Here is a 12,368-nt window from a genome sequence, read left to right as displayed (position 1 = left end):
GGGCAAAATCGCCTGCGAAGAATGTTTATCGTATGGCGCCTTCGGAGTTAGCTGAACTTCGGAAACAGTTAGATGAATTACTGAATGCAGGGTTCATTAGGCCTGCAAAAGCTCCGTATGGGGCCCCAGTTCTTTTCCAGAAGAAGAAAGATGGGAGTTCACGATTGTGCATTGATTATCGTGCCCTGAATAAACTCACGGTTCGCAACAAGTATCCACTTCCCATAATTACTGACTTGTTCGATCGCTTACATGGGGCGAAATATTTTTCGAAGTTAGACCTGCGGTCGGGGTACTACCAAGTGAGAATTGCAGAGGGAGATGAGCCGAAGACAACCTGTGTCACCCGATATGGTGCGTTCGAATTCCTCGTAATGCCATTTGATCTCACCAATGCCCCTGCCACCTTTTGTACGTTGATGAACCAGGTCTTCCACGAATATCTCGATAAATTCGTAGTAGTCTACCTGGATGACATAGTGGTCTATAGTACGACCATGGAGGAACATAGAGACCACCTGCAAAAGGTTTTTCAAAAATTGAAAAAGAATCGGTTGTATGTCAAAAGAGAAAAATGCTCTTTTGCACAAGAGCGGATAAATTTCTTAGGCCATGTGATAGAGTGTGGCCGAATTGGAATGGAAGAAGGGAAGATTGCTGCGATACGCGACTGGGCAATGCCGAAATCAATCTCGGAGTTACGCTCCTTTCTTGGGTTGGCAAATTACTATCGTCGATTTGTCCAGGGATTCTCCAAACGAGCAAGCCCCCTGACTGAACTACTGAAAAAAGACGTTCACTGGAATTGGGACCCCGAGTGCCAAGCCGCCTTCGACGGCCTAAAACAAGCCATGATGGAGGCGCCACTTCTAGGGATTCCGGATGTGACCAAACCTTTCGAAGTTGAGACAGATGCGTCTGATTATGCATTGGGGGGTGTGCTCCTACAGAATGGGCACCCGATTGCATACGAAAGTCGAAAATTGAATGCAGCCGAAAGGAGGTATACTATGTCCGAAAAAGAAATGCTCGCAGTAGTACATTGTTTGAGGGCCTGGAGACAATACCTACTAGGTTCATCGTTTGTAGCGAAGACGGACAACAGTGCAACCTGCCACTTCTTTACCCAGCCAAAGTTGACTTCGAAACAAGCAAGATGGCAGGAATTTTTGGCCGAGTTCGACTTCGAATTTGAACACAAGAAGGGGTCGAGCAACCAGGCTGCTGATGCCCTAAGTCGAAAACAAGAACATGCTGCCATATGTCTGTTAGCTCACCTCCGGGGGAGCGAGATTGGCGGGTCGGTTAGAGACACCTTGAGAGAGTTCCTACAGAAGGATCATGCCACTCAGAATGTCATGAATTTAGTGAAGGCGGGCAAAACACGACAGTTTTGGGTCGAGGAAGACTTGTTAGTCACAAAGGGCAATTGACTGTATGTTCCAAGAGTAGGGGACTTAAGGAAGAAATTGTTGTATGAGTGTCACGACACTCTATGGGCTGGCCATCCCGGATGGCAGCGGACGTACGCCCTGTTGAAGAAGGGCTACTTTTGGCCGAATATGAGAGATGATGTCATGCAGTACACTAAGACATGTCTCATCTGTCAACAAGACAAAGTAGAGAAAGTAAAGGTTGCTGGACTTCTCGACCCTCTACCGGTTCCAACAAGACCTTGGGAGAGTGTCTCTATGGACTTCATCACCCGTCTTCCTAAGGTAGGCGACTTTGAAGCCATCTTAGTCATCATTGATCGTTTTTCAAAGTACGCCACCTTCATCCCCACCACAAAGCAGTGTTCAGCAGAAATGACAGCTCAATTGTTCTTTAAGCATGTTGTTAAGTTGTGGGGAGTCCCGACAAGTATAGTGAGTGACAGGGATGGTAGATTCATTGGCTCCTTCTGGACGAAATTATTTTCCTTCTTGGGGACAAGTCTGAACATATCCTCAAGCTACCATCCCCAAACTGACGGCCAGACTGAGCGATTCAACTGCATGCTCGAGGAATACTTGCGCCATTTTGTAAACGCAAGGCAAAAGAACCGCTCGAGGAAGGGAGATATCGAATCGACGAATCGGAAGCTTCTTTCCTAAAAGTTGTTCGAGTGAAATGAATCGGGTATTTCCTGCTTGTCTTCCTTCACTTCGGAAGCAATACTGACCGAGTGTGAGAGGCCGCAATCTTTCGCCTCTTCTTTTTTATCGCCCTTCAGACCTGGCCTGACTCATGTTCTAGAAATGGGGCGACTCGACCAGAGGGAAATTTAGTCCCAGTTCCTGCTTAAGGAATGAGAAGGATCGAAATTGAACTAGGAGAAGGAGACTGAGAGGTTTAAAGAATTTCAGAAGCTAAAGAGTTTCACATAGGGGAATAGTTTAGGATGAAATGATAGAAACGGAAGTAGAACATTTCTCATTCGAAGGGGATCGAAGGGGCAAGGAATCAATATGCTAAGGCGTGACCCAGTGTGAAGTAATTAGATAAATGCAGCCTTAAGGTAGTAGGGAAGGACTCCTTCCTTTTTCATTCGTCCTATCTCCGCCTCTAGGCTTTCTCGACGAGATTGAACTGAGTTAAGGATACGTAAGGAATTCGAGAACAAAAAGATACAGGAAAAGAAGAGGTTTCCTCCCCATAAAAAGATAAAGAAGATTAGAGGTTGTAGTTGGATAGGCATCCCTTTCAGTTGTGGTTATAGAAGGTAATACGACCAGGCCGTCCCCTTACATATTGAGGATGTACCGATTCCAACCTAAAGAGAAAAAGCTCACTCTCGCCTCACACTTGCTATATTTTCCTAATCTGATCGATTCAATACCACCACTTAACTAGGAGCTCTCATTCCCTCAAACATCATTGGGACAAGAGCTGGGGATTTTGAAACCTCTCTGCCGAGGTCAATTTTTGGTTTTATTCTTGTTGATTTAGTGGTTAGTCTTGCAAAGATGAAAAGCTAATATTATTCATATTATGTATGATGAACGAGTAAACTCGACGGATTTGAAAGTCAAAGGGCTCGTGCATGAGGTAGAAACTCCCCACCAGGGGAAGGAAGTCCGAGAGGACTTGTTAATTCCAATGAAACTTCTTCTTCTCTTCCTTTAATCCCAATTCACGATATAAGAAGATGGATCTTAACGATATACGAAGATGCAAGGCAGCAAAGCAAGAGGTACTTGATAGGGTTATAAGGGAGTGCTTTGCTTTTGAGGCCCTCACAATAGAAAGAGGTTGTTCGGATTTGAAAGGAAAAGCCAGGTTCCAAACCAATGCACCACAAAACAAAAAGAAGTGAACCTTCAGACCGAAAGAACATAATAAATAAGATCTAAACAACAACTAACGAGGTTGAGAGAGATTTATTTTGTAAAATTCTTCACAGGTTGAAAATCAATAAAGAAGATAAACCTAGTCGAACCAGTTAATCTCTTTGTTCTTTCTTCTTTCTCTATCCTTTATTCTTTTCATCTTCTTCTACTTATTAATCGTTCTACCTTAAAAAATCTTCTATCCCTTCTCTTACGTACAACTGAAAGAGAAAGAGAGAAATTCCGCTCCTTTGAACGCCTGAAACGAAAGAGGAAATTTTTTTACAGTTATGAGATTTACATGACTATAAGGCGGAGAGGAACTCAAGTTGAATCCTTTCAATTCCAAGATAGAGCACCTGTGTGGTAAATGAAAAATTAGCGTGGAAGAACCTCTTATACAAGAATATGTCACTTTGGGTATGGATATTTGGGTTTTAGATCAAACAGGAAGAATGGTTGATAATCAACCAAGAAACACTTAAGAAGTTCTTGCTATAAACCCAACATCGGAACAATCAAGAACAACCTCAAGATTTTCAACAATGGCACGAAAACAAGCAACAAAAACTATTAAGAAATAAAGAACTACCTTAAAGTATCTTAGAATTTCCACCAAGAATTAAAGAAACTACAAGATTGCCTCACCTGGACAAGAGGCTTAGTCAGACGCCTTGTCCTAGGGCCTTTCGTGAAAAAGGAATGGAAAGTCTTGCTCGGCTCATTTATTGAGCAAAAGATCTATGACTTTCCACTTTCATCCCCCGTTCGAAGGACTTGTTTATCCACTGAATGTAAAAGGGTCCCTCTATGATCATAGAAATGAATAGAAAGGGATATTTGAATCCTTACCAACTCGATCTTAGGTAATAGTCTCGTGCGCCTTCGAAGTCGGATCAGGGAAATTTCTTGGTTATTTGGTGAATCGTCAAGGCATGAATGTAGACCTAACTAAAAGAAAGCAGTGGAAGATATTTTTTGAAAGAGCTTCCTACTTGAGAAGGTTCTTAGCAGGATTAGCAGCCCCCACGAACAAAGATGAGCGACCTATTCTGTTAAGGTAGGGTCGAGCCTATTCTGCCTCTGTACGTGCCTCTTGCAGTATCGAGTTTCTAATGTGAGAACTTATTGAATTAAGTTTTGGCATGTTGACTAAAGCTTAAGCTTTTTCTAGCAAAAGCTTAGTTTCTATAAGAAAGATTTTCAAAGAACATATTATCCACATGAACGGCAAGCAAAAAGAAGCCACTGGGCAAGGAGAGCCTTTCTTATCATCAGTCTCCTTGCATCGATGCCCTTGATGTCGAAAGAGATAAAGAATCAAAACTCAATAAAAAAAATAGGGGAATGTTCAGCCTTCAGATTCGAGAATGTCTTTTATTGGTTAAACCTGGACGTCAAAATACTATTAAGTTTTGACTTGGCTTTGTCTAATTCTGCACTCTCTAGGCTTGATCTTTATTTCAGTAGGTTTAGTAGGAGATTCACTCAAAACTTCTGTCCTCTGGACTGGTCTCGCTATGTCAAATTCTTTGAACCTTGTTTATTGATCTCTTCCTTGTAAAAAGAAATGCAGGAAAAAGACTTTTCGTTATGCAAGAGAGATCCGCCCAATCAACGAGAACGACTACTACGACAGCCACTTCTAAAAGAGCAAGGGATGCAAGAAACAGGTGGTCTTTAAGCAGAAGAAAGGATCCTTTTTTTCGCCCTGAAAGATGGGATCTAGCTCTCAAAAGAGGGAAAAGCACGCCTTTCTAAAGGGGGAGTCTGGAGATACTAATGAAAGTAATAGTCTTTGAAAAGCAGAACCTAAGTCCTAGGGAGTACTGTCTTATTCTCTGAGATAAATGCGCTTGGCTTCTAACCTTTTCTGACTTTAAGTAGGTGATTTTGGAGGATCGTCCATCTTTATCAGCCAACTCCCCTCTTTCCATCTTTCTTTTTAGAGTTGACCACTCAACTTCTTGAACTTTGGTCTTACTCCCAAAGTGAAAGAGTATACACTTTCCTCTCATGCAGCTCCATCCTAGAATCGAGACCGATTCAAAAGAGATCATATGAACTGTTGATTTCAGTGAGACAATCACAACCATCTTCCTCTCCCTTTTCAAGAAAAGATTAGATAACCTTTGGTCGAGCCTCTTCTCTCCTATTTTGCACTCTTCTCTGACATCACAAGTCTAGATCATCAGATTGTCCTTTCAATTCTTCCTTTCAATTTCTAGTCTTTTAGTGGTTCAGAGTCCCTTCGAATGACTTTTCTGAATGGAATTCAGAGAGTTCGAAGGACCTGTAGAATTCATGAGTCCTCCGAACTAGTCCTCTTCCTTTTTAGCCTGATGAGAATTCCACTTTCACTTTCTTCCTTGATAGTTCTAGAACTCAGTCGACTCAATTGAATCGAGCCTTGTCAGTCGCTTCGCTTCTCAACTCCTACGGAGCCTTGCTTCCGAGCGAGACTTGTTCAAATACCTGCTTCTATCTTTGCCCGAAAAAGAGAGAATTCTAGAGATGGAATGCTTCCCGTATTCGTAGAGTTTTGATTCCCCGTAACCCGTAATAAGCCATCTAACCTCTTCTGCCGAGGTAGCCGCTTCTTCAACTGATCTATCTCCCACAAGAGATCTTGCTTCAGCCGATCGACCCGACCCAGTTCTATGTTCCAAATCCGCCGTAACCAAGGGGAAGATAACTCACTATTCACTACTATAGGGTTAGAAGTTGACTCGGCTAGAGCTCCACCTACAAGCCACTCGACCTTTGGAGATCTTTCTGTTGTTAGTGCGGGAGGTGGAAGTACAATCGTAAGCTTGGGTCTGAGGAATAAGCACAATTATCCCTTCCTTTCATGAGTTGGAGAGAAAATAGACCAATATAGGATCCTTGGAAAGGTGCTCCCCTTTATTTTCATACCCCCTGACTTCTTCGGCTAGGGCCAGAGAAGAAAGCCTCAAAATCAGGAAGATCATATTCTCAAATTATGCCTCCAACTTGAGGATAAAGGCTAGGTGGTTTTCTCATACCAATAGACCAGAAAGGTTATTAGTAGCTTGACCATAGGGCTAGAGGTCAGATTGAAATCCATCTCTGCTGGGAATATCCGGACTTAGAGAGTTGTCGTTGGTCTTCCATCGTGCATTCGGATGCATCCGACAAGGGAGGTTGAGTTAATTGGCTCGGCAGAGCAGGCCCAAATCTAGTATCTTTCTTATTCCTCGCCTTTCTCCCGATCTCGCATCTTCTCACCTCTTGATCTTCTTACGAAAAGGTAGATTTTTCTTATATTCCCTTGAGCCCTACTCATTCTAGTTTCATTCCGCGTATTCAAGTAAATCGTCCACTAAGAAAGACCGAGATAGCTATGTGGCGTGTGGATGGGAAATTCAATATGTAAAGCAAAGACGTGGCCTTTGGCTTTCTTCCCTACATCGAGTGATTGATTCCCGAAACTGAGAATGAAATAGAAGGGAAGTGACTGAGAATAAAGTCGTGCAAGATAGAAGGAATTTCCATTTAGCCTATGTCAATACCATGAGAAAAAGAGAAGGAGCACTGAAAGTCTAACTCCATCCGAGAGAATAGGTTTCGTCAGATCTTAAGATAAGAAGAAAGGATAGAAAAGCAACTCCATCAAGATGGAGGATAGGTTAGCCAAGTCGAATGGGCTTGGTAGTAGTGAGGTGGGACTGATTAATACGAGAACAAAGGTGCGAAGGAAGTAGATAGGAGAGGTTCGAATACAAAAAGTTAGCAGTCCAATTATGAATTTAAGACCAAAACCGTTAAGCAAATGAGACCGACGACTGCTCGATAAATTGAGTTAGAAGAAAATTTGAATCTCCCTGGCGAAAAGAAAGGAGACCTATGAAGCAAAGAAGCGTAGCGGTAGACTAAGAAGTCAATAATCGGTTAAAGAGCTGCACCGCTGGTCCCCAACCCAAAGATGGATGTGCATCGACGATCATGGAAAGGAGCAAAGGTAGAGAAGACCCCCTTTCTAGGGCCAAAGCTCCTGGTCTCGCAGCAAGGGTTCTCGCTTCTGATCTCTATTGCTGTGTCTAGTGTGTGATCGCCCACTCGAAGATTCAGTATTTGGGGCATCAAATTTCCAACAAGGGAGTAGAAATGGATGAGGAAAAGATCAAGAGCATGATAAATTGTCCACAACCCAAGGATGTGACAGGATTAAGGGGTTTCCTAGGCTTGACGGGGTATTATAGAAGGTTTGTGAAGGGCTATGGTGAAATTGCAGCCCCATTAACCAAACTCCTACACAAGAATGCATTCCATTGGAATGAAGAAGCCACAATAGCCTTTGAACTGCTAAAAACTTCCATGACTACCACACCCGTACTAGCTCTCCCGGATTGGTCTTTGCCCTTTGTGTTGGAAACGAATGCTTCAGGTATTGGTTTGGGAACGATGCTGTCACAAAATGGGCATCCAATAGCTTTCTTTAGCCAAAAATTATCCTTGAGAGCACACACAAAATCTATATATGAAATAGAACTGATGGCAGTGGTACTTGTAGAGCAGAAGTGGAGACACTACTTATTGAGGCAGAAATTCACCATCATCTCTGATCAAAAAGCTTTGAAATTCCTATTAGAACAAAGGGAAGTGCAGCCTCAGTTTCAAAAGTGGTTAACTAAGTTGCTAGGGTATGATTTCGAAATCCTATACCAGCCCGGATTGCAAAACAAAGCAGCCGATGCTTTGTCCAAATTGGAACAGACAGCCGAGTTGAACGCCATGACTACACTTGGAATAATTGATATCGAAGTAGTAGAAAAAGAAGTGGAAAAGGATGGGGAGTTGCAGGAAATTATAAAAAAACTTGAAGGAGAATCAGGATGAGGGAGGGAAATATAAATGGGAGAACGAGAGATTATTGTATAAAGGAAGGGTAGTGATCTCAAAAACATCCTCTCTAATTCCAAACTGCTGCATACTTTCCATGATTCCATTTTAGGGGGCCATTCTGGGTTCCTAAGGACTTACAAACAAATGAGTGGGGAATTACATTGGATAGGCAAACGACATAAAAATGTATGTTGAGCAGTGTGATATTTGTCAAAGGAATAAGTTTGAAGCCACAAAGCCTGCTGGAGTTTTGCAACCTTTGCCAATTCCGGAGAAAATACTAGAAGATTGGACCATGGATTTCATTGAGGGACTACCCTTGGCTGGTGGGGTAAATGTCATTATGGTAGTGGTGGATAGGTTGAGTAAATATGTCTATTTCATAACTCTTAAACACCCATTTTCAGCTAAACAGGTTGCTAAGGTCTTCATTGATAGGGTGATTGGGAAGCATGGAATCCCTAAGTCTATTGTGTCGGATCGTGACAAGGTTTTTCTAAGCAATTTTTGGAAGGAATTATTTGCTAAGATGGGAACCATATTAAAGAGAAGTATGTTAGACATCCTCCTATTAAGTTTGTATATAAAAGAAAAAATAAATCACATTAAACACATGTGATATATTAGGAAGTTAGATGGTTAGTAGTTGTAACTGAAATTAGTTAGTGAGGAACTACTATAAATAAGAGAAGGTTAATGGAGAGAGGCATCAGAAAATTCATGTAAAGCTGGCTGTTGAATCTGGAGAAAAGATCAACAGAGAAGGATCTTGTAAACCGTATATTGGGAATAGTAAAGTGAGATTTAAATACCAAAAAGAGAGTTTCGTCATTTTGGTATCAGAGCGTCGATCACTGAGCAAAAGATGGTGCACACAAGAATTGAAGAAAGACTCGATCAAATGGATCACGAGATTTCCACGATGAAGAAGGAAATTAGCAAACTGCCGACGATGGAATCCAGCCTAAACGAGATATCGAAGAACCTGCTGATATTAATGGAAACAATTGCCGACAAAACAACGGAATCCGCACACAAATCTGCAACTGATAAAGGAAAGGAGAAGGAAGCGTCGACGAGCAAATCGACCGAAATTACCCGAAACGCGGAGGAAGAGCGAGTTGACGGAAAAGCCGATAACGATGAACCAGCGACTGATCGGAGCAAATTCAAGAAGGTAGAAATGCCGGTGTTCAGCGGAGAAGACCCAGATTCATGGCTATTCCGAGCTGAAAGGTACTTCCAAATTCATAAACTTACTGAATCCGAAAAAATGCTAGTATCTACTATTAGTTTCGACGGCCCAGCACTTAATTGGTACCGATCGCAAGAAGAGAGGGATAAGTTTCTAAGTTAGGGAAACCTGAAAGAAAGACTGCTAATTCGTTTCCGATCAAGTCTTGATGGAACAGTCCTGGGAAAATTCCTTCGAATCCAACAAGAATCATCCGTAGAAGAATATCGAAATCTCTTCGATAAACTTGTCGCCCCACTTCCAGACATACCGGAGAAAGTTGTCGAAGATACATTTATGAACGGATTATTACCTTGGATAAGAGCAGAGGTTTTCTGTGGTCGACCAAAAGGACTGGCCGAGATGATGCAAATCGCACAGTTGGTCGAAAACAAAGAACTTGTACGAAATGAAGCAAAATTAAATGGGTACTCCGGCGGGAAACATAATCCACATATTACGAACAGTAGCAAACCGACGGCTGGAAATATTACTACCGAAAACAGAGGGAATACCACGTTTCCAATACGTACGATTACCCTAAGAAACTCGAACGCTAATGAAGTCAGAAAGGAAACAAACTTTCGACGACTACCAGATGCTGAATTTCAAGCGCGGAAAGAAAAGGGACTCTGCTTTCGCTGTAATGAAAAATACTCGGCGGATCATAAATGCAAAATGAAAGAATTACGCGAATTGAGGATGTTTGTCGTGGCTGGAGAGAATGAAGAGTATGAAATTATTGAAGGAAAAGAAACAGCAGAGAAACAATTAGCAACCTTAGAAGTGATAGATGAAAACCGAAATTTCGCTGAGCTATCAATTAATTCAGTGGTGGGGCTAAATGATCCCGGTACCATGAAGGTAAGAGGGAGATTATTGAACAAAGAAATAATTGTGATGATTGATTGTGGAGCAACACACAACTTCATCTCAGAAAAGCTAGTAAAAACATTACGACTATCAACCAAAGAAACAACTCACTATGGGGTTATCCTCGGATCCGGAACAGCTATACAAGGAAAAGGAGTGTGTCAAGCTGTGGAGATCCATTTGGCCGATTGGAAAGTAACCGAAGACTTCCTACCCTTAGAATTAGGGGGTGTGGATGTAATATTAGGGATGCAATGGTTACATTCACTTGGAGTCACTATTGTGGATTGGAAGAATCTAACCTTTACATTCACAAACAGCGGTAGACAGATTTGTATCAAGGAAGATCCTAGCCTAACTAAAGCCCGAATTAGCCTCAAAAGTATGTGCAAGTCTTGGAATGATAACGACGAAGGTTACTTTATCGAATGTAGAGCAATAGAAGTGACAAAATCAGTAAGTTCATCACAAGATGAAAGTAAGTGCACCTTCGAGGGAACAAAATCGCTGCAAGAAGTATTTCAACAATATAAGGATGTGTTTGATTGGCCAGAAACACTACCACCAAAAAGAGAGATTGAACATCACATTTGTCTTAAAGAAGGGACCGACCCAATCAATGTGAGACCATATAGATACGGTTTTCATCAAAAGGCTGAAATGGAAAAATTGGTGGAAGAAATGTTAACCTCAGGAATAATACGACCAAGCAAAAGTCCTTACTCCAGCCCAGTGTTACTGGTCAAAAAAAAGGACGGAAGCTGGAGGTTTTGTGTAGACTATCGAGCAGTCAACAATGCAACCATTCCGGATAAGTTTCCAATACCGGTTGTGGAAGAACTCTTTGATGAGTTGAATGGGGCCTCCTTGTTCTCTAAAATTGATCTCAAATCCGGTTATCATCAAATAAGAATGGAAGAAAAGGATATCCCAAAAACAGCCTTCCGAACACATGAAGGACATTATGAGTTCCTTGTCATGCCCTTCGGATTGACTAACGCGCCAGCTACTTTTCAAGCCTTAATGAACAATGTATTCAAGCCTTATTTGCGAAAGTTCGTTCTGGTATTCTTTGACGACATTTTGATCTATAGTAAGAATGAAGAGGAACATAAGAGCCATTTGGGAATAGTTCTCTCAATCTTGAGAGAATATTCATTGTACGCCAATAAAAAGAAGTGCAGTTTTGCCCAACCAAGAATAGAATATTTGGGACACATAATTTCAGGGGAAGGCGTTGAGGTAGACCCAGAGAAAATACGTTCAATTGCTGACTGGCCGATACCAAAAACTGTTAAAGAAGTCAGAGGATTTCTTGGCCTAACCGGATATTATCGACGATTCGTACAACACTATGGATCCATAGCCGCACCACTAACACAGCTTCTTAAAAAAGGAGGTTTCACATGGAACAAAGAAGCTGAAGAAGCGTTCGGAAGATTAAAAGAAGCAATGACATATTACCGGTATTAGCCCTCCCCAACTTTAATAAACCATTTGAGGTCGAAACAGATGCTTCGGGCATGGGGGTGGGTGCAGTACTGACACAATCAAACAGACCAATAGCATTTTATAGCCACATTCTGGCCATGCGAGATAGAGCAAAACCGGTTTATGAAAGAGAGCTAATGGCGGTGGTACTAGCAGTCCAACGTTGGCGCCCATACTTGTTGGGAACCAAATTTATAGTTAAGACTGATCAGAAGTCACTCAAATTCTTGCTAGAACAAAGGACTATTCAACCGCAATACCAGAAATGGGTGGCTAAACTCCTCGGATATTCATTTGAAGTTGTCTATAAACCCGGTTTAGAGAATAAGGCAGCTGATGCCCTATCAAGAAAACCGGATGAGATATTACATTTTGGCTTATCAGCTCCCACTTTAGTAGATCTCAATACTATTAAAGAGGAAGTTGAAAAGGATGAAATGCTACAGAAGATGTTCACCGATGAGAAGAAAAAAACCAACCAGCAACAAGCTAAGTTTTCGCAAAAAAATGGCTTGTGGCATTATAAAGACCGGCTGGTTTTATCTAAATCATCGTCACTAATTCCAGCCATATTATCTACGTATCATGACTCA

General features: G+C 41.8%; 2 protein-coding genes across 2 annotated transcripts; both read left to right on the top strand.

The window, feature by feature from the left end:
- The first annotated feature begins 8,361 nt into the window (after window positions 1-8,361).
- Window positions 8,362-9,534, top strand: LOC127149990 (uncharacterized). The gene is made up of 2 exons (XM_051086588.1): window positions 8,362-8,728; window positions 8,999-9,534. The coding sequence occupies exons 1-2, from the start codon at window positions 8,362-8,364 to the stop codon at window positions 9,532-9,534; spliced, it is 903 nt and encodes a 300-aa protein (XP_050942545.1).
- Window positions 9,535-9,704: 170 nt separating this feature from the next.
- Window positions 9,705-11,763, top strand: LOC127150006 (uncharacterized). Its single transcript, XM_051086635.1, has one exon. The coding sequence runs from the start codon at window positions 9,709-9,711 to the stop codon at window positions 11,755-11,757; it is 2,049 nt and encodes a 682-aa protein (XP_050942592.1). The 5' UTR covers window positions 9,705-9,708; the 3' UTR covers window positions 11,758-11,763.
- Window positions 11,764-12,368: the final 605 nt, after the last annotated feature.

Source organism: Cucumis melo, chromosome 6, assembly GCF_025177605.1.
Source record: "Cucumis melo cultivar AY chromosome 6, USDA_Cmelo_AY_1.0, whole genome shotgun sequence".
In the NCBI taxonomy this organism is placed as follows: domain Eukaryota; kingdom Viridiplantae; phylum Streptophyta; class Magnoliopsida; order Cucurbitales; family Cucurbitaceae; genus Cucumis; species Cucumis melo.
Note: the sequence above shows the minus strand (reverse complement) of the source record. Positions and strands in the feature narration are given on the sequence as shown.